Source organism: Trachymyrmex cornetzi, unplaced genomic scaffold (assembly GCF_001594075.2).
Source record: "Trachymyrmex cornetzi isolate Tcor2-1 unplaced genomic scaffold, Tcor1.1 scaffold217, whole genome shotgun sequence".
In the NCBI taxonomy this organism is placed as follows: Eukaryota; Metazoa; Arthropoda; class Insecta; order Hymenoptera; family Formicidae; genus Trachymyrmex; species Trachymyrmex cornetzi.
In genome coordinates, this window is record NW_017296814.1 from 631,285 (window position 1) to 654,250 (window position 22,966).

The 22,966-nt window shown below is 31.1% G+C and overlaps 1 protein-coding gene across 1 annotated transcript in view; it reads right to left on the reverse strand.

Moving 5' to 3' along the window:
* The window catches only part of LOC108760069 (glutamate receptor ionotropic, kainate 2), a gene marked incomplete at its 5' end in the record, with an annotated part of 64,224 nt that overhangs the window by 24,912 nt on the left and 16,346 nt on the right, over window positions 1-22,966 (reverse strand). The window contains 5 exons of the mRNA XM_018505849.1: window positions 2,019-2,222; window positions 3,032-3,235; window positions 12,758-12,910; window positions 13,947-14,114; window positions 18,765-18,818. Of these exons, the coding sequence (XP_018361351.1) occupies window positions 2,019-2,222; window positions 3,032-3,235; window positions 12,758-12,910; window positions 13,947-14,114; window positions 18,765-18,818 (783 nt within the window). The remainder of the gene's footprint in view (window positions 1-2,018; window positions 2,223-3,031; window positions 3,236-12,757; window positions 12,911-13,946; window positions 14,115-18,764; window positions 18,819-22,966) is intronic.

A 22,966-nucleotide genomic window follows, 5' to 3' on the forward strand; every position in this document is an offset into this window, starting at 1 on the left:
TTACGTTATTTGTATGCAGCTCGTAAGGGTCATTTCAAGGTCATGCCGTCTATGCCACATAATACATCTTTTCATACCATAAAAATTATGTCTAAGACATTTTGTCGAAAAATGAATAGTTTCGGAAATAATTGTTTGCTTCCATACTTTTTCCCCACCCTGTATACAAACGCAGAAAAGTCAGAATTTTAATCAAAATTTAAAGAGAAATTGTTGATATTGAAAAAAGTATAAAGATTCTTTATTCTAAATGTTTTATTTTAATTATTAATAGATTTTTTGTTAATAAAGGAAATTAAAAATAAAAGTAATCAAAAATTGGAACAACAGAAAAATGATTAAAATAATGATTAGTAGTTTCATTTTTCTATGTAAATGTTATAAAATAATTAATAAATGAGGGTTTCATAACTTTTGATGTATTAAGTTACATTTTCTGAAGCAAATATTAATAGTAAATTTTTATAATGTAGATGTTTATTAAATAATAATGTAAAGTTAATAATATTTTGAAAACATAAATATATTTGTATATCTTGTATTGAGAATTCGATTGCAAATTTGCATCTTTGTACAGGGTTGCCACAGACCTGGAAAACCGGGAAAACCGAGAAAAATACGTTCAAAATTTGTGCACTCTCTCTTTAAATGATTTTGAGAAAATAATTAAAATTATACTTAATTTGATATTTTTATTTGTTCCCTCTTTTTCGTCATAACTGCATTCTTTTTTTCCGAAATTAATTTATTTTTTGCTGTGGCTTGAATTTGCACCAAAAATTATACTACACTACTAAGCTTCTTTTGCGTTGTTTTTAATAATATAAACTAGCTTTCCTACAATCCGAGTCTAAATGTTAAAATTTACATATTTTATATTACTCATGGAAAATTTTCATCTGGAAAATTTGGAAAAAGCAGGGAATTTTAAAATTCATTTGTTTGTAGGTGTTTCCACCTCATTGTCCCAATGGAATCAAACTTCGAATGAAGTTTAATTATATAATACATGTAAAACATTTCTTTTAACTGAAATCTTTTCTAACTGACTAAAAATGAAACGTACAACTGCTGAAATATTGATGCACTATTAATTTGCAGATTTATACGTATATCACGTTCCAATTTAATAATTGTGATATTGTAACAATTAACTGTAAATTTCAATTTACTGTGTAAATTATGCGAACATTGCGTATGCGCCTACTCGATCATGCAGACAATAATGGATCGGCGGCACAGATTAAATTCGAAAGATGCTCGGAAGTGCATGTATAAACTTTGATTTTAATAACTGCACAATTTTACAATTCAAATGACAAAGTGCAACATCTGCGAGCTGATCTATGAATCGAAATATTAAATACCGTCGTTTGCTCATGGGAAAAATAGTTAATCCAGATGATTCTTGTATCCGACTACAGGCGTAATGAAATTCCTCGCGGGATGGATTTATTGCGACACGTCTGCGGAAATTTACTTTGCTTTGCATATAAAATCGGCCTCTTGGGTCGCGTGTACCCATTCTCCTCTACCTCGATGTTTCTCCTAATATACTATGCTTGCGCAATTTCAACAACATTATTAACATATTGCGGTCGAATTAGTTTTGATAAAGAAAATATTTCATATTATGTTCGCACTAATACAATAATTATATTTTTTTAATTATAATTTGAAAAATGAGATTTACTAGCTTATTATATGATTATTCGTTGTTTCTATTATTTAAAATAATTTAAGAAATATTATATCAGATCCACATTGATATTGAAATGCAGATGCAGATTAATTAATCTACATAATCTCAATTACTTTTTATCTCGTGATATTCATTAAATTTGTTTCCGATTCGCACAACGTATTGTTGATGATTCAATTTTTTAATTTTAATTCAGCGCATGTTAACACCAAGTTATCTCATTTATTACCACAACTTGTTTATTTTATTTCTTATAATGTTGTATCTTATCGTGCAAGTTATGGAAGGAAAACACGATCTGTGTATTCTGTCTTACCTTATCCATTAGTTCACGCACGATTCCATTCCACTCTTTCGTCTCGGGATCGTACACCCCATACATGTGATCGGGCACCAATTTGATTGCGTATTGAAAACCGACTTGGCCGGCGATCCCCTTGAGCAAATCGATGCAGAAGCCTTCGAACCTCGCGTTACCAGTCAAATTCTTGTCTTCTTTTACCATGACGTAGGGTCTTTCCTATGGAAGATTGGATCCCACTGATAGATCGTAAAATTGTGCTCATCGTGACAGGAGAGAAAGGCAAAGCCAAACCCTTAAAAATTCTTATTTCCGCGTGAGATGATTGTATCAAAGAAAAAAGGGTGGGAAAGAAGCCGCCGTTCCATGCAAATATGTAGCATTTTGATTGCTTGTCCCTCAAATATTTCCTTTTCGCAACACAGACATGAATTTTTCATTTTTCTGAGAATACACAATAACGCCGATAAAACGTTCCTTCGACCAACTAAGATTTTTCTTTAATATGACAATTCGCGATTCTGCTATATTTTCTTTTTAATATTTTCTCTAAAGCGCCTCTGAATTTTTTTCCTTACGAAAACGTTGTGTTACTTAAACTAGTTTTTTCCTTACGAAACGATAAGATAGCATTGAATCAAATTACGTATTGAATATTTAACGTATCATAAAGATAGAAACGAGAGTTTAGAAATCAAGTTTTCTAATTTCTCTATATATTATTTGTCCCATATTCATTATTTTAAGATCAATTTAATATGAACATACTTTTGTGACTAATAGAGTAATTTAACATACTTTTGTGACTAATAGATTGTTAGATATTATTTACAAGTACATATTGAAGATGCTATGTGGCTTAAATGTGTGGACGCTATCTCTATGCGGCATAACAAACTTACCCGACCCCATTTAGAGCAGCTTTCATAGCTCCATACGATCCATACACTTGCAGTATCCTGCTTAATGATTAATTCTAACGCTACGAGGTCGCAAACGTGACTAAATTGGATACAAGGTATCATTACCTCTCTCGTCATCACCACGAGTGTAATGTTGGTCGTCGTGGTCTCGTAAAAGGCATCTAGATCCGTGACGTTAATGCCAGACCCGGATTTCCACTCGCCAACTTTAACAAGCTCCTCTTTTTTCAATTTTAAGAGATCCAACTTGAAATTGTTCCTCTTTCCTTCATTGAATTCAATATGTCCGGTTAATCCATGTAAACCTGCCTGCAACAGAAACACTCGTATAAATCTAAATCCGTGTCAATTAGGTTTATTCATTAGTTCGTTGCGATAAGTAATACATGGATGATATCCTTCATTTTGTGTATTACAAATGTGTCACTATTAATATTTTTAATTATTGCAGAAGTACCATTTAAGCTTCTCTCCATAGAGCAAAAATGTGGCGGTTAATTTTTTACTTTTAAGGATTTTTTATTTTTATGATAATGTGTGTAGCTTAGCCGTATAATTCTTCAAAGCTTTGTATCTCTACTATTTAAAAATAGATAGGATGTGAGAAAAATTGCACTTTTATGGTAAATAGTGGTCTCTCATGAAAAAGATAACAATATTTCGAAGTCGAATCTTAATATACGAAACGTTACGAAATTAAATGTTACCATCTAAATTGTCATTAGATAAAACACGAACATCGAAAAGTAATAAAACTTTTATACGTAACATTATACTTTTAACTGTTTAATAACCAACAGCCGGATTTACTGTTCGTTAAATCATGTGCACGTCTGATTCTGGTTAAATTTATTTTTCCTCCGTGTCCAGTAGCTCACAGACACGCATACACGTATACACGATTCATTGCTGACGGCCTACATTTCCGGTGCATACAGTTGGCGAAATTTTTCGCATTAATTACCGTTTGCGGTCTACCGGCAGTTTGCGCATAGTTTATTTGATTTATCTATTTTCTTTTTCAGTATATGTTAGTTTGTCGAGTTCATGGAATATTCATCCAAAATGTGCTTCTTTTTAAATTTGATTACTTATTCTATCAGTACAATAAGATAAATCCTACATTGAAAGAAAAGTTTTTTGATTTTATTTTTGATTTTTAATGTAATAAATTCTCGAAATTTTAACACCTAGAGGTTGACTCCTATTGCCTTTTTTACCTTATTTTGCCTTATCGGTTTTGATATTTGTGTTTAATCATATAATTATAGTTATTATTGTTATAACGATAGTAACAACTGTATAAAATAAAATGTACACTTCTATCAACAAATATATGTATACACATAACTGGCATTGATTGACATTAATTATAGCAGTAATAAACGTAATGATAGTAATATATAATTATAAGTAATAAACATAATGATAGTAATATAATTATCTACCTTTATTAAGCTGGACCCCCTACCATCGAAAATCAAGTTCAGAATAGGTAAAAAATTTAGTGCTAATTAGGTGCTAATTTAGTACCCTATTTATCTATAGTCACAAATACACAAAATTTATCTTTTAGTATATCTATGTAGGGGAGACCGGGGCCGATTGTCACAGTTTTTGATTATTGATTTTTAGAAAAAAGTGGATGCCTGATTTTGAAATATTATATACGTTACAATATACCTACATCCTTTAGGTATTAAAAAAAATATTACTCGTAAATTCATCATATCATAAAAATAAGTTATTTAATTTTAAATGATGCTGCGAAAATATGACAATTAACCTTGTGTTCTGGGTTGATTGTCACGCGTTCTAGGATTGGCAGTAGCATATTTGTTGTGGACAACACATATAAAAAACACAATTTTTATTTTAATATCAGTATTTTGAGAAATAATAGTAATTATAGTATTAATACAAATAAAATAGTTATTTTAATCATAAAATACGTAATTTGTTTTTGTATCATAGTTTTTATATGAAAAATGAAAAAATATATCTATATGAAATATAATATATTTGTAACTATATTCTCTCTGAAAATGTGTCCTCTAAAGATATTAAAATTAATTGTCACCTAACCTCGTCTCATTTTGGTCAATCTACCCCACATAGCCATTTTTAATAAAAGAGATTGTTTTCACAAACTTAGTCAGAATAATGATTACTTAATTGTAGCAAAGATCTTCTAAGATATGTCATTTTTTATGAATACAGAGATATTACGATTAATAATGCCAAAGACTTGTCAGACAACAAAATAGGTGATTATAAAAAATTACTCATCAACTTCATTTTCTCAAAAATCGCTATAAATAATATACAAATGCTTGTGGTGCCATTTTACACAACAAATTAATATTATATCAGCTATCTACAGCCAAAAAGAGATTTTTCTGCCGTGTCTTGTTTGAGTTATAAGCATTTTGACAATCAACCCCATACGACAACCAGCCTCGGTCCCCCCTATAATTTTTGAATTTTTATGTAAACATTTTTATTACATTATTGACCGGTAATTAACAGTATTATCAACGTAATATTCTCACGATATTATTTAATAAAATATTGTTCGTTGTCTTTTTAATGCATGAATGTTTTGAATATCGAAGCCTGATGCATAGTCATATAACTTTTTAGACGCATCTCGTGTTTCATTCCATTTGTAATATGAATTTAATCGGGAATGATAGCTGTGCGGAATGCGAGTGAGTTTATTATATTAAAATGATCGATATCTGCTCATCTACATTAAAAGAATTCGAGCGGATTTTTATATGAATATCTCGTTCGCATATTGCTCAATCTACTACACAATAGGAGTAAATTCCAAACTAAAGGAAAATTTTATTGTTGTATACAGGTTTTTATATTTTTCTGAAAGACCTCACAAATAAAAGACTTACCGAAAAATTTTTACAAATATATATATAACTTTTCTGTTTTTAAAATATGTATATTATTATTAACGTCCAAGAAAATCACTATAACTATGAAAAGTTATTACATTATTTGAATTATCTTAGCCAAGAAAAAAGCTTTTAAATCAAGTTACAAAGTTTTACAAATTTGGAGTTGTTAACACGATTTGGTAAAAGCCGGCGTATACAAAAATACAATGGTTTTCAGTCGTCCGTGCTTGAGGTAGTTATCTCCAACGTATTTTTACAACTTTTGTGATTCTATAAAACGCATTGTCAAATTATTTCGGAAAAAAGAAATCTTCTTTCATCAACCCGGCAGCTGGCGCGAGAATTTTAGCAGTGATTCTACGGTTAGGATTTTTATCGGGTTGTCAGCAGCAGTATTGCGGATCGTACGCTGATCGATAAATCTCCGTCGTGATATCTCGTCAGTGTCGACATCGACGAGCCGGTTCGCAAAATCAAAAATACGCCGATGTTCGCGAAACAAATGGTAAGCACGCCGGAAGTAACCTGGGCGCCGCCACATGTATTTTCGGTACTCGACGTGCTCTCCGTCCGACGAATACGCACGTTAATTACGCTATGCATGCGTCGATGCATCACGCGTGTAAAACCATTACACACGTGTACATTGTACACAACAGAAAACGCAGCTTAGGATATTTTGCGGAAGCATGTCGCTATGTACGAATAGTTAAAAAAAAAAAAGTAGTAAAACGCGAAACTATCATTTGTAAAGGATTGATACGGAATATCCGGATTGTTCATTGCAAAATAAAATTTTGTATAAAAATAGTGTAGGGGAAGTTGCTGCGGTCGCCTGAATTGTTTATATATATATATATAATATTGTGATGAGGAATAAAATATAGATATACCTATACTTATATAGCAACGTTTAATAACAATAATAGAAAATAAATGAGTAATATAGACAAAAATTTAACAGATTACATCTTATTTTTATAGAGGAGTATAATCATTATGTACTTCTTCGCAAAACAGGATTCTTAATCGCTGTCTTATACTTCGCCAAAGTTACTGTATTTCATGTTAGTATTTGTCTATGAAAACTAGTACTAGCATTCCTCGCTAACTTGCATTCATGTGGTGAATTGTATTCCCGTCGGCAGCACACATAAATCCATTTGCTAGCGTTCAGTAACGAAGTTTCTACGTCCACTTATCCTACTGATATCAAAACATATTAGAAATAAGGCATCGTTATTATCATTGTTACATTGAAATAAGGAGCGTTTCTATGATAGTCATTTTTGTACACGTAATATTAAACACGTGTATTGCACTTGGCTATTAGTTATAATTTTGTTTAACATAAAAATATTGAATTTCGATAAATTATTTAAACCTGAAGAATGAATAGTCCAGAGGGTAAGTTTTACATAATTTGTAATAATCAATTCAGCATTTTTATATGTATTTTAAATTGGGGAACGAAATACATTTTAATAGAAATTAAAATTGAATATGCATACAAAATTGAATTAAACTTCTGAATTTTACATGACGATTATTAAATAATTTAAATACTGTTTAGTAACGTACATTGACAATTTTAATTAAAACAGAATAAAACGCTTTTGACATATTATTACTTCTTACGGAATACATTCGTAAAAAATTAATAATATTTTTTTGTTTTAATAAATATATTTTATTTATTTAGAACTTTTCTACATTTTTATTTTATTCAATACATTTTACATTTTTTCTACGTTTTACATATTTTTAAAAACATTTTATTTATTTAATTATTTTTACGTTTTACATATTTTGACGGCTGATTAATTATTTTATACTTTGGATAAATCGATTGTTTCTTATTCACGCACATTTGCTTCGCCTGTGTTCTATTCTTTGTATATCTCATACATGTTTCCACACCTTTAGAGTGTGGAAGTAGAAGTGAATAGGCAAAGCTGCAAAAACCGCCTATACTTGCAGAGGTACATTAATCTTGCCGCTTTTATAGCGAGTTTTACCTTTCAGTGCTCAGCTCAAGTTGCTTAAACGATGTAAGGTATGGGAAGATTTTTCAGCGTAAATTAATATGTGAAATTTGTCAGAATTATAAAATAATTAATATCATACACATATATTATTACATTTTACAGAAAACTAAAATTATATTACAGTCACATGATGTATAAATGAAATGTGTATATATATATATATAATATATGTTACGTGGAAAAAGAATATTTGGTGATAAAAAATTTAGGTGGACAGTTAATTTTTTTTGTAATAAAATTATATATTAAACGGTTTCCTGTTTAATTTAAATACTATGATGGTAATACCGGCTTAAAATGTTAAGCTGGTCATTATCCGCTCAACGTTACCTAGAAATACGTTCGCATTGATAATTTACCAGATCGCTCATTTATTTACACAGTTATTCACAGAACGGCAGAAATGGCGGACACGATTATTCCGTTAATAGGATATGGTCACGTCGGAAGCTGCCAGTTTACCGTCGCACAGGATTTAAATGCATACGCGGAATGCAACCGCGATAGTGTAGTCGCGCACGGTATATACTATCTTTTCGCAGCACGCTATTTATTTCGGATTTAACATGAAAGGAACGTCGATAACTGATACGGTGCAGCGACGTTTCGGAAAGTACCACAGCCTCGAGACGAGAGCGCGTTGATATTTACGAACGAGTAGATGCTACGTGAAAGGAATAGAGTAAGCAGACTTATCGGAAACTTTCATAATTTCTACGGCAAAGTTCTTTTTCTCTTTTTCTCTCTCTTCTTCTTTTTCCTTTATTTTGAACTATTATATTTTTATTGCCTGATAACATTGTACGTCTTAATCGAGACGCAGTGCATCCAGATAATAAAAAGATTGCAGGAGACTAAACGATACTCAAGATATAGTTTATATATCGCCATATATCACATTTCCTTTTCGCCGACAATTGTCGAAGATATACTGCTAAAAATCTGTGACCGTATAGCGACAAAATTTTGAAATATTGTCACGACTTATCGATGTCGCCTTCTTTCATTTTCGCACGTTTTCGATTATTCCGGAGATCTGGACTTTTCTGCAAACTTTTAATTTTCTTTGCCGTCATAGAAAAAGGGAAACTTTATAATACCGCGTATAAGAGAAATGTTACAGGAATAATTTACAACACAATTAGAAGCCGTCTTTGTGTAAACTTATATAAATTTCTGTGACACATGAAACGGTGCGCATCGTTATGCTTCTCATTCCGATAATATAACTGTTTTTAAAACCCGACGTTATGAGCTTAACATATCGGATTTATATTGATACGTTAAACATAATATCGTTTGTAAAACACTCTGCGAAAGATAATAGCAGATTAAAAAGAAAATTTAATAATTTTCGCGAAAAGATATTTAAAGTTATTGTGATTTTATTCATCTCTTAATTCTATTATTTTACGTAATAAATATTTTACGTAATACGTTTAATGCCATTCAATAATATCATATTAATGAAAATGCTTTTGTATAGTTTATTTCATCTTTCCATCAAAATGTTACGGTAGCTATGTACTTTGTACTTGAGTTAATGCTGTTTACGCATTATTGTATAAGCAGATAGCTGTAAAAGAAATATCAGTCTTTTTAAAAATAATTTCCCAATATAGCAAGCATTATTAATTATACATGTTATTTATCGGAAAAGAGGATGTTCATTTTCCATAATGTCCACTAGTTTGGCCTGAGGGGGTAATCACTTAATGTAATTATGGGACACAGTTCTCGAAATAATTATAAAATTTATATAAAATCTCTATGTACAATCCGATAATTACATATGCAACCACGAGAAGTCATTGTGTGTAATATTAAATAAAATCGTACATTTTACCGAATGACTTCATATGCGTAATGAAAAAATTATTTGTAATCAGATGAAATTATATGAAATCAAATAAAATCATGTAATCTGTGGGACAACATTTCAATTAGTGGTTGAATTACCTCCTCGGTTTAGCCCTCGGCGTTACACGATAAACCATATATCGTTTTATAAACTTTATAATATAATTGAAGGTATACACATACCTATATTTTTAATAGAGAAAAGTTTCTTGTTATAAGTACCCATAGAATTTTAGTCTTAATAAAGAAAATAATCGCATTATATCAACGTTGGGAAAAACATCTACATTGGCACGATTTAGTATACCTATAACAGCTTTTTGTAGATCTTTTAATGAAAGCAATATGGACAATACGGTGGAAAATCAACGTTTTAATTCCGTTTTAGTTTAACTAAACCAAGTAATCTTTATTTACTTTTAACAGAACGAAGAGTAGTATTGAATCGCTTTTCCTCCCTGCACCACTATCAAAACGATTTCTGCTTTTCTTCAACAATCACTTCACCATAAAGTTCAAGGACTTTCTTGTTTAAGAATTTAAAAGTCTCGTATCTCGCAATATTCCAATTTGCGAATTTCAAATAAATCTCTGCAAATATAAAGAGAGATCCCTCTTTGCCTAGATTTTTAATTTATGAATAACGTCTGGATTTTTTATTCGCGGATATATATTCCGAAAAATTTAAGGATTCCTCGGCTAATAAGAAAATATTCAGGTACCGAGCTTTAAGCTCCGCTTAATTTGTCATTGTCGCATCTAATAGGGAAGTCCTGTGTCGGTAGCACTCGGGTAATAAAACTTAGTGCTACACGCTGAATCTAAGTCATGAGCAGCACGTACGCGCAAGTTTACGTACGTGTCTCTCGTATGACGCGGTCGTGCATTCGGGATGGTCGCCGTGCATGGAAAGCGCGACCATAGTGGCTAAAGGAGGAGAAAGCCCTGAGGTGAGGCTTCCGGGACGTAGCTATTTGCTAAATACGTTGTTCAATTATTCATGTGTCAACGTTGCTTTCCTTCCATTGCCTTCTGCATATACGTTTGCGGTTTATCACTGGGCGACTACGAATCTCTGCGAGGCAACGAAGAGCAATTCTTGATCGTCAAGATGATAGCAATTTTTTACTGTTTCCTTTCGTCTCGCAGAATCGTAACTTTCCGTGATGTTGTAATAAAAGATGTATGGTGATTTTAAACTTTAACACGTGTATTTTTATATTTTCGCCGGACCATAATTCTTTAAATTTATAAATTATGAGAAAGAGATTGTTACTTGTTACTTGTTTTATTCGTGTAAATATTACATTTATTTCTGCATCTATAGATTTTTATGAATTATGAATTTTTGTCATTTGTGAGCAAAAAGATTATTATGGAATTTTAAAAGCTTGAAGAGATTGTAAATGCAAAATGGAGTATAAATAGCTTTCATAGTTCCTTAAGCACTGAATATATGTAAGTAGAGTTTAAATTACTTTAGAGCGTTAAGTCACGTTCAGTCAATCAACCTGTGACAGGAAAAAAAGATACTTGATGTGAAGTTCTTGAAAAAGCATTTTATTAAAAAGTCAGTATATACCCTGTAAACTCGTTTTTTAACGTTAACATTAATTAGAAATCTTTAAGATAAAATTTAATAAGAGGTAATAAATTAATAATTAATAAATTAAATTGAATTTTTTAAACTAGCAAATTAACAAATTTTAACTATTAATAGGTTAAATTATAATTCTTAAAATTATACAATTATAGAATTTTATTATAAAATTGTATTATTATATTATGTATATTCCTTTTTTACTTTTGCTATAATTATTCAGTGACTCGTAGTTAATAAAAATAGCTGTGGAATTAAAAGATTTAGTTCATCGTTCTCTATTTTTGAAAGGATTCAAAATATTTCTTTTGCGTAAAACAACACTATCTTTAAAGCTTGCAATGCATGTTTTCGTTTAATTATTCTAGCCATGCAATACATTCATATAATACTTGACTTAATGTAAAAATTTTGAGAAAAATATTTTTTTTTTCTTCGATAATGCAAATTCGGATATTATCAATTATATATATAATTTTGATTAAAAAAGAAGACTCGAGTAAATATTTGTCGTTTACACATTTCGGATTGAAATTAAATAACGCGGAAATATTCGGAATTTTCGTGTTTATCTTCGAAAATATGAAAAACAATATAAAGACTATATGCAACTATGTGCATAGTACATCATGATCGATTATTTTGCTCTGTTTTATTTGCGAATTATTAACGTTAAAAATTGCGTTCGAAATTTCTTTAGTAACATTGACGCTGTTTAATATTTAAATATTAATAAGTAACTATTAGTAATATTATCTTAAAAAGTCCATTTTTATTCATGATAAAATTTTTAGTTGATATTTAGATTAAGATTTTTTTTTACAAAATTATAATATATATTATCTTTCATTTTTTATATAAATTAACTCTTACCGTACTATGTATAATTTGGTGCCTCATCCATACTATCAAGAGTCACTAGAATCTCTTCGTTTTTTCACCTCTTCAAAATAATTCAAAAAATCTCTAAAAATTCACCAACATATTTTCAACTTTCTAGAATAAATATTGACTCTTTATTTTGGAAAATAAATAAAATGTAGTATAATTCATAAAATTACCGAAAAACTCAAAGAAACTTGCACGAACAGAAATCGCTCGGTCACTAGTTACCCATATTAGTACGGTAAGGGTTAAAGGTATTGACTATACTATAGCCAAGTTGGTAGGAGGAACTATATTTCGGCCATTAAGCGAAGCATAACACAAAAGTCCATTATTTTACATGAATCAGATTTTGTGTATCTGCAGTAAAATTTTCAATTATTTTATTACATGTTTCCTCTCTCTCTTTTCTAAAGAAAAGAATGTAAGATATTTCTCTGAAATAATTGCATATGAAAACTCGCGTCACTAGCATTAGTTGTCTGCCTAACGGCTCGCTTGAAAATTCACAGAACGTACGTACGGCATTAATATAGTTGTAGAGTGATAAACCGTCGTCCCACGGTTCCTCTTTCTCACAGGACAGATTTGCTGGTCTTAAATCGTGACTACGGTCCAGAGCTGCCAAACCGTGCGCGAAAACCTGCACGCTATCGTACACCAAAGCTGGTTCTGCCTGAAACATACGTTTCCTTTTGACGAGAGTTCGTGCTTTGTCAATTGTACGAAAAACTTTAGTTTCAACTTTAGAATTGTTACATGGATAAAACTTTTGCCGGCACCTACTGATGCAAATATAGATTGGGCTAAATTGTAATTAAATTTTATTGAGACTCGTTTTTAATTCTGTAGCTTAATGATTGGCCGATTATTATTCATACTTGTTGGAAATAAAAAATTCTGTTTCATTTTACAGTCAAAGTTCATTCTTGTAAGATAGAATATTAAATGTTCGATATGAAATATTGATCTTACTTAAAATAAATCACACAAAAATTTGCTTCTTGTAATTTAAAATTATAAGTCGATATATCTTCATTTTAATAATTGTTGAATTTAAAATTTGGTAAGATTTTGAGAGATAGTTTAGTGAGAAAAAACTTACGAATAGGAACAAATTTAAATATATCGACTTTCTCATATGTTAAGGAGGGAATTCTGGGGAGTAAACTCTGAGAGGTAAACTTAGCTATTTCAGCAGATGGGCTGGCCATCTTCGAAGTCCTTGAGAGAAAACCGTGCTTAGTGCACTCAATTGATCCGAATTAATGACATTGCGGCGTTGGCCGCGGGCGAAACTCACTTAATTACTGAAGGGCTGACAAAGCTCGAACTGGACAGAGCTCTGCTGACCAATTCGGTCTATTCGACTTTTCAATTCCCTCTGCTTTTAGTCTATATTTGTTCGAAGCTAGCTTGTACCATATAAATTCATCTACCATTTTATACTCACGTAATTAATTGTTATTGTAAATCTTGGAAATATTATGCTCTTAAACAATATTCTGTAGGACTCATTGAATCGTAAGTCTGTTTTAAATAATGTATATTTTACGTCAGATTGGAGAGAATAATGTTTTGTTTATAATTTTACGAGTGAGTTTATTTTCAAAATTTTATAAAAATCTCTGCGTTGTGTTATATTATAATATTATAACAATAAGTTAGTGAAGAAAGCATTAATTCTTTGTTGCATTGAAATTTCCACCAACCTGAATGACTCCCGTTTTGTTCAGAATAGCATGTCCAATCGCTGGTTGGAAACGTTCCATTTGCTTGAGTATTTCAGCAACTTTAGACTCTTCGAGATCCACTAAGCGAAAGGCCGTCATGTTCACGCTATTATATTTGAAATCTTCTAGATCAAACGTTTCTATATCCTGTAAAAACAAATGTAGAAAAAAAGATTTGTTTATTTTATTCAATTAAATTCAATATGTATTCGTAAAGTTAATTTTAATATATTTTATAATATCTTTATATTTTAATGCTAATTAAATTTTCGACAATAAGTTGCGTTAATATATAATAAAATTCAATAAATATACAATTAATTATGTTAAATATTAAAATCACTGACACATTTAATTTTAACGTCAATAATTTCTATATTAATTAGATTTAATAGATTAATATGTAACAGATATTTTATAACAATTAAATTTTAATCTCAAGTATATATATCGAACACTATATATATATAGTATATATATATATATATATATGTTATTAGTAATATTTTGTGAAAATTGTAAAAAAGGAATTTCCTGTTTTATATCTAGGTCGATTTAGCTTCTGCAAATACATAAGCTATCAATTTATTCACCATCTTCAAATGATAAGGAATTCGATCGGACACGAGGTATTTAAGAAAATGTAACTGGGGTAAATTTTTTCTCGCTCGCGGCATAGTTATGGGGTAAGACGACTAAATTGAAGAAAAATGAGGCAGTTCCAGCGATTTCCGTCATCGTCGTAATTGCAATCGTTATAGCGTAACCAATCTCAACCAGTCTCACCTAGGAAGCCTCGAGAGGGTATGATTTATAATTATACGGTGCTGCAGCGTTCACGACGTAGATCGTTAAAGTAAATAACGCGACTTCTCCATAGGGTCATTCACCGACAACTACGTAGCTGCATAACATAGTCGATCGTGGCTGATAAAGCTTCGTTTCCGTTCTTAAGCAGTTTTTTTGTCCCTTTCATTTTATTGTCTATTACTCTTTTTTCAAATCCCATCACCTCGCTGTGTATCCGACAAGGATTGGAAAGTTAATTTTGAAAAATAACTAATTACCGTTATTCGTTACCGAGTAAAAAAAACCAGTTAACATTACTGTTATTTAAAAGCAACGATTTGTTACTCTTACGTTACTGTTTTTATAATGTTGAAAAACGAGATTAGTCTAAAAAATTTGGCAATATTTTTTGTTTCAGTATTAGTAGAAGCAGTAAACAACAATGACATTAGATTGACATGTGAAAATACAACTAAAAAAATTAATACTTTTTTAGTTCGAGCTAGAATTTCATGCATAATAATATTTTAGAGTGAATTTATATACACATCTAGTTTTACCGATTAAATTTTGATCTTGAAACGCAATTCGGTTGAGGTGACATTTTTCACAATAAATTTTTTAGTACTTGGTATCACTTTGGTCAAACTTAAAAATTGGTATTCATGAAATTTGTTATTCTCATGCTGTTCTGTGATTGGTTTATAGCATTCTAAGACGTCGTAAACCAATCATAGAACCGTATTAACATCTTAAATTACTTAAAACGATCTTAATGTAAGAACAAATTATTGGCCAAAGATTGAAGATTGAATATACAACAATTATATTATAAATATTTGAAATATAAAAAGTAATGATAAAAGTAATTGTAAAATTCATTACCGTTACCAAAAAAATATAACTACCGTTACAGTTATTAAAAAAAAGAAGATAATATCGCTACTAGTCTATTACCAAAAAAGTAACTGTAACGGTAATGACATTACAAGTACCGAGTTACTTTTAATCCCAGGTATCCGATTTACCCTCTTAAATCATGGTATCACCATTTACTGCCGGGAGAAAGTTACGTAACATCCTCTGAAAATGATTTATTTAGAAACGTGCGGATGTACTCACTCCTTGTACGAGTCTAATGGGAGATTCGCATCCCAGGAGTGCATTAAACCGTGCGATATTGCACGTGGCAGTGGATATTTACTGAATCATTTGATCATAACGGAGCGTATTTTTTATTCCATTAAATGAATTGATTGTTTACTAGAATATGTGAGCGCGCGTGTGTGTGTGTGTGTATGATGTAACTCTTATTGCATTGTTGTCTCATTATAGTTTTGTTACTGGTAGGCTTTGTAACAGCAATTCTGCAAGCTACTCTTGTCTATTGTATGTATGTTTATGTTAACTATGTTCTATTGTATCACATTTTATGTTTATTACTCTGGTAATATGTAGTCTTTTCATATAGCTTTGCAATAAACTAAATTAAATTGAATTAAATTAAGTTAAATATCTTTCAAAATGATATTTTGAGTTCAATCACGTTCTATCATTGTTATAGCATTTGTATAGTATATTGTTTTGTATAGCTTCATTTAGCTTAAACTGTCTGCAATTTTAATGAATTTGATCAACTCGCGTTCATAAATTGCTATCGTATATAGATTATTATTTGCTTCAAAATGAGAGTACGAAATTATAACGAATTTTTATTATACGTACAAAATTGTTTATATTATCTTAAACGCGGTTGAGTTTCCGACTTTTGTTTGTTCAGACTTATTTACTCTTGTCAGTATGGTGTATATTATTTACAATATAAATAGTTTCTTTAACATCCTGTATATTTATTCTATTTTAATTCTATAATATAAATATTATATTATTAAATATCTCTACAATATAAATATTATATAAAAAGATATTAGATTAGTCAGGATTCCTACAATATAACGCAATTGTTAATCAATAATTGCTCACAAGAAATGAACTCTGCAAATAACTCTACTACTACTATATGCAATATTGTTTCACAATTAGATACATACATATGTACATACACATCTTTCAACAAACACATACATATATGATATATTCCATGCTACTGCCTACTAATGGAATATAGGACAATCGATATTTGATCAACGATAAACGTGTTCGTGATATGAGTTTCCGTACTATAATTATCTTGTTGCTAATATACATCGATCTCTGACTAATAAACTAACTAAATGTCGGAATGTAACAGTTGTATCAACGGCAATATTTGGTTGTTCATTCCTCCCCCTCCCTCGTGTTTGCATTTATTAGTAGTACGAATTAGCTCCCCGTTTCCTGCAATTAAAAATTGATTAATGGAAGCCAGTTAAGTCGAATATATTCCTGAAATCATTTTATGACGTAAACGTTACAATCGGATGCGTTATTATCATTAATTAATTTTGACATATTTGTAGAAAAAATTGCAGTATCTAACAGCAATTCGGTTCCGTGTACTGGTCTGTTATTACGCACCGCAAAATTCGAAGGGGACATTTGCGAGGAATGTCGCGCGTGTATGCATATATGGAATGCATGTGTATATACGAGTGCAAATGCATCAAGCAAGAATGTACAGTTCTCTGTCCTTCAGCGAATGTACATAGTCTGCAGCTTGTATTTGTACATTATAACTTGGACTAGCCGCGGGGTTTGTATGCGCTGTTAGCTCCATTTAAGATAGAAATTTGCGCTGAATGAGACGACGGATTGGAATTTCGCTTGTGCGACTCAAAAGGCTGGGAGGGTGATATGTCAAAGAAGAGCGTACTGGCCAAGAGAGAAACGTGCGGCGACGCGAGCTTTCTGTGATCATGTCAGGGGAATACCCGATATATGCGCCGCCTTGCTCATCCGTGAGAGATCTAATTTCTACCACCGTCTATGTTCTAGGACGAGTACGAGTTAATACACATAATAAGCTGCACGGAATGTACAAAGAGAAGTGGGATCGACAGGAGCGCGAAATATGCCGGTTATGAAGATGATGAATGGTACACAGAGTCTCGTCTACAAGTATTCCCATATGCGTCTAAAAGAGGTATTTATTTTTTGTGCGATATTGCATGCCCAATAAATGTTGAGTGAAATAAATCTTCATAATATACAAGTGCCATTATGATCATTTATAATCAATGAGCTGTTCAATGATTTTATAGTACTAATACACTTAATTAAACTTGATGCTTCATTATAATCAACAGATGTGTAAGATTTATTAATTACCTATTAAAATACATTAATTCAATATTTAAACGCAGATTGAATCGATTTCGAACCAAAATGTAATTCTGATTGTAATTATATTAATATGAGAATTGAATTGATAATGAAATTATATAAAAAAAGCATAGTAATTTAGTTCGTATTTTTATATTAGAATATGAGAGAATCTATTTTATTGAGAGGATATTAACAATTAAGATTAAAACTTTTATTAAATTGATATTAACAATATTGCCGAGCAAAAATAGAATAATCTTATAAGTGGAAATTAGACCGAGAAGAATAGATCAAGTAAGAGAAAGAATCTTATATTTTCGATCGAAGCGGATATGTTTAATAATATTAATATACAAATTTATGAATACATCTTTCGGCTCTGTAAACTGCTCGTCGATTCGGTTTACCGGACGCAATCATAAACTGAAGCTGGAAATAACATATTACATTGGTCGTAAATTTTAATAATGGTGCTAATAAGCATCTTTTAGACATTTTAAAGAACTTATTATTGCGAAAAATATCGCCTCAGCAAGGATTTAAATCTGGAACTCCTTACTTTCCGGGGCGTTTCGGCCGAAAATAGGATTCTTTTTATTATAAAAATAATCTTAATGTTATTATAAGAAAATTTGACTTAACCAAGGATTTTATGCACACAAGCTTAATCTGAATAGTTTTAATATGCACTTAAATGTTTCCTCTTTTTATCTTTGATGAAACTAAATATGAAGATGTACTTACGAAAGTTGTGAACATGTAGTGGTATCTGTAGTCATTCATTTGCAGTTGCAATATCTGTAAGAAATGAAAAAGAAAATTATGTTTGAGAGATCTCTCAATTAATATAAATTATACTTTTCATTGTGCCATATATATAAATATATATTACGATGTGCCATTAAAAGTAAATTTATCTTGCCATATTTTACTTCTATAATATCGTTTCGTAGTACCAATATTTTGACAATGTGGTTTTATGATGGCGTTTTAGATATAGAGCTGCATACATGCTTTATGTATACATTCCACGCTATCCGTATATATTGCAGTATGAACATTTGCACAACAAATATTATATTGCATATTGTCATTTCACTACACAAGTATATTGATGCATCCTTTGTAGTTTGATGTAATTCGTCGTTTTTCATTTTCCGCGGTAAGGCCACGGCCATATGTATAAATCGATCGAGTTGAGATGGAAGTGAGTCAGATAAAAGAGGTCTTGCGCGGATCTTCTCGTGGAAAAACCTCTTCGTGGAAAGGAAAAGCGGATGGGACGAAGCGGGCGTGCGAGGTTAAAAGGATATACGAGACCCGTTGCATGAAAGCATGGACGTTTTTTGATTACTCGACCGGTTGAGGGTTATCCTTGGAGATTCCCGAAGGACGTAGCATGCAAATAACGGGTTTGCTTCGACCGCATCTGAAGCAAGATTGCTTTCCGGAATGCCGCTGACAAGGTGGTGGAAAGGAACAAAATCTAATCCCTCTTGCTTTCAATGTATTTACAGTCTTAATCTTTGGATTACGAACAAGTTTTTCCACATTTCCTGGATTTGAATACTTTTCTATAATGCACAATTGTATTACTTTTCGTTTTATATTTGACTGCAATTGTCTGATAATCTCGTAATTGCTTCTTCGTTCATAGCAATTTTCTACCTCATGCGTATAAAATTATTCTTGTTTACTTTATACATTTTGCTAATTCATTAGAGTAACTCCGGTATATACGCAGTACTTATCAAATACTTAATTTATGAAGTATTATTTATTATGTTTGAAGTAAACGAACTATATCAGTAAAAACTTTGTACTGTCTACTACTATGAAAAAAAAATTAGAAATCCGAAATATTTATTTTTTATATTAAAAAATAAACTTTTTGAAATCCTTGCATTTTTGCCGTATATCCCATAGGAGTGGGATATATGGCTACTCATAAGGGGAGGGGGTCGCTAAAATGCCGCATATCCCAAACGGATGGGATATACAAGACAACAAACTAAACAAAGAGTATGAAAGCAAAGCACTTGTATTTTGCTATACTACATGCTTTACTATTCTACTATACATATGTATCACGAAATAACCACTAAGTCCCAGTTTCACAACTAACGGTTAACTCTTAACCGAGGTTCAACTTATTCATTATCTCTTTTCAATTCTAGAATTGGAAAAAATGAGAAAAAATGAGAAATAAGTTGAACCTCGGTTAAGAGTTAACCGTGAATTGTGAAACTGGACCTAAGTCTTTTACACGCCCTATAGTAATCATTTCATATAGACTTTAATTTATGATGGCGCTACACTGAAAAAAATTTCTGGTTGAAAATGGACGAATCAGAAATTTCTGGTTAAATTTATTAGAATTCTAGTTGAGATAACCAGAATTCTGGTTGATACTATATTTCTGGTAAAATCTACTAGAATTCTTATTTTTACCAGAATAATTATATTAATCAGAATTCTAGTTATCTCAACTAGAATTCTAATAGACATAACCAGAAAATTCTGATTCGTCCATTTTCCATCAGAATTACTGTTTAATCCAACCAGACCATTTTTCTCAGTGTACTTAACACAGTGACAAATCGATTCAATTCACAATAATGTCATTAATATTAACAGTAAGGAACTGAAATCATAACACAATACTAATATAACATAAAGACATGTAACAGAATAGTTACGGGAAAATTACCCCCACTCCTTCTATTTTTTCTGACTTCGGCGTAAATACCGACGTATTTACCGGAGTTATGCTATGTGCTGTTTAATTTGTTACAGTAAATTCTAACATTCTGTCCTTTTATATCAACATTATTTATGTGGAGGTCTGCATATAATTGCATTACATACATTATGCAAGCTCAATCGAATGTAATTTTATTTTGTATTTATGTTACACAATTCATTGTAAATTAAACACTGAATAATTTATGCGCTGTTGTCTCATGTTTGTTATGTACATAAATTACGGCAAGTCGCATCTTTTCTCGTGTCTGTGAAGTTAGCACGGTATTTTATTAATTTTTAAAAAATAATGATTGTTTCGGTAGCACTTTCCATTGTTCTACTGTTCTACTGTTCTTTCAAAAATAACAAAATGTTCCGCATTTTTAATATCAAAAAATCAAAAATAAAAAGTGCCGTGATAACTTTTCACGTTCTAGCACGGCATAACTTCCTCCAAAGTATCAGATGCCATCGAATATTTTATTATTCTATCTAATTTTGAAAGAACAATAACTAGTGCTACCGGAATAATCGTTATTTTTTGAAAATTAATAAAATGCCGTGCTGACTTCACAGACACATTTTTCTCACAGTATTGATTGTCCTAAGTTATAACAAATTTTCTCGTTTTTCGCAACATTATCTTCACAACTGAGAAACGAGTCGATAACGCGTGTTTCAATAGTGAACAATCGAGGCGTGTATTTCCGGCACGTTGATCACTCGCCCGATTATGCAAATTTTTCTATTTGTCGACCGTGCACGCAACAGCATTTCCAAAAGTGTTGGGAAAAACATCGAGTGCTTTTATCACTTCAAGCGAGCGTGAAAATGGCATACGATTTTCATGAATTATTTTCACCTTGTTTTGTTACCACTAACAATTCGTGCGATTTAATTTCACGATTTGCTGATTTGCGTCATGCGTTTGCAAATAGGTGGTTAAATATTACGTTGTCACCATGAGTATCCACGAATATAGTGGTCTATATAACTCAAAAAATTATTACGTTGTTGAACATAAATAAACCGTGCAATATAAAATATAAAGAGACATTAAATATGTTAGCTTCTACATCTTACGAGCACATGAATTGATATTCATTATTTATTTATTATTTTCAAAGCATTCAAGAAGAATTTATTAAATATTTCAGTAATCTCTCTCTCTCTCTCTCTCTCTCTCTCTCTCTCTCCTCTCTCTTATTAGATATTTTTATAATGTCGTTAATTTTTATTATTGCCGCTGTTATGAATATTATATGTCTTACATAATACAAATATTGCTCATAATTTCTAAAAGTCGCTTCATCTGTTATATAATTCAACGTATAATAATTCAAATACGAGAGACCTTTAAAAGATGTAAATTTATTCTACTTTTCGATCTACTTATATTGTATATCGCTTTAGGATACATTTTAAGAACATTTTTTGGACACTACATTTTCATTTCGAATCTAAAACTAGAAGGCAACAAGAAGCGTTGTTTTGGAAAGAAAAACTTCAACATGCAGTCGCCATTAATCCCTATTGCAAAAGTCCTTTTAGTCTCCGAGCAACCGAGTCCTTTTGCATGATTCTGGAAGTTATTTATGAGCTGCGATGCACCCCGCGTACAGATTCTGCTTGTTTTCTCTTTTTCTTTCATTTTACATCCAGTAAACAACATGTTTTCCGTCTACACGACCGCCATAAGCTGTATTTTTTACTTATTTTTAATGCGATTCTAACGATTCCATCGATATCTAAAAGAGATTGGACAGGTATTAAACTAAAGTTGACGTCTGTGAAGCTAGCATATCATATATCAGCATCGCATAAAATGACACCAGTTCTGGTCGCATCCACAATAGTTCTACAGTTCTATATCGGTTTTATCAATAGTTCTATCGAATTACGTCCAGAAACAACGATTTAAAAAATGAGATGCCAACTTTCCATCTTACCATCCAGCATCTCACCGGATTTCGAACGTATGAGGTGTAAAGTACAAGAATCCAAAGAGTTCTATCGTTAAAACTTAATACATCAATAGTTCTGGCTATAAAACCAAAAAAATTGTCCTAAAACGTACATATTAACACGTACAGGTGATATCCTGGACGACTCGAAAGAGTTCTGATTATTTTATTGCAGTTTTAATGTAATTCCGACATCGTATGAGTGTTTTCTAAAGAGTTCCGGCGATAAACATTGCT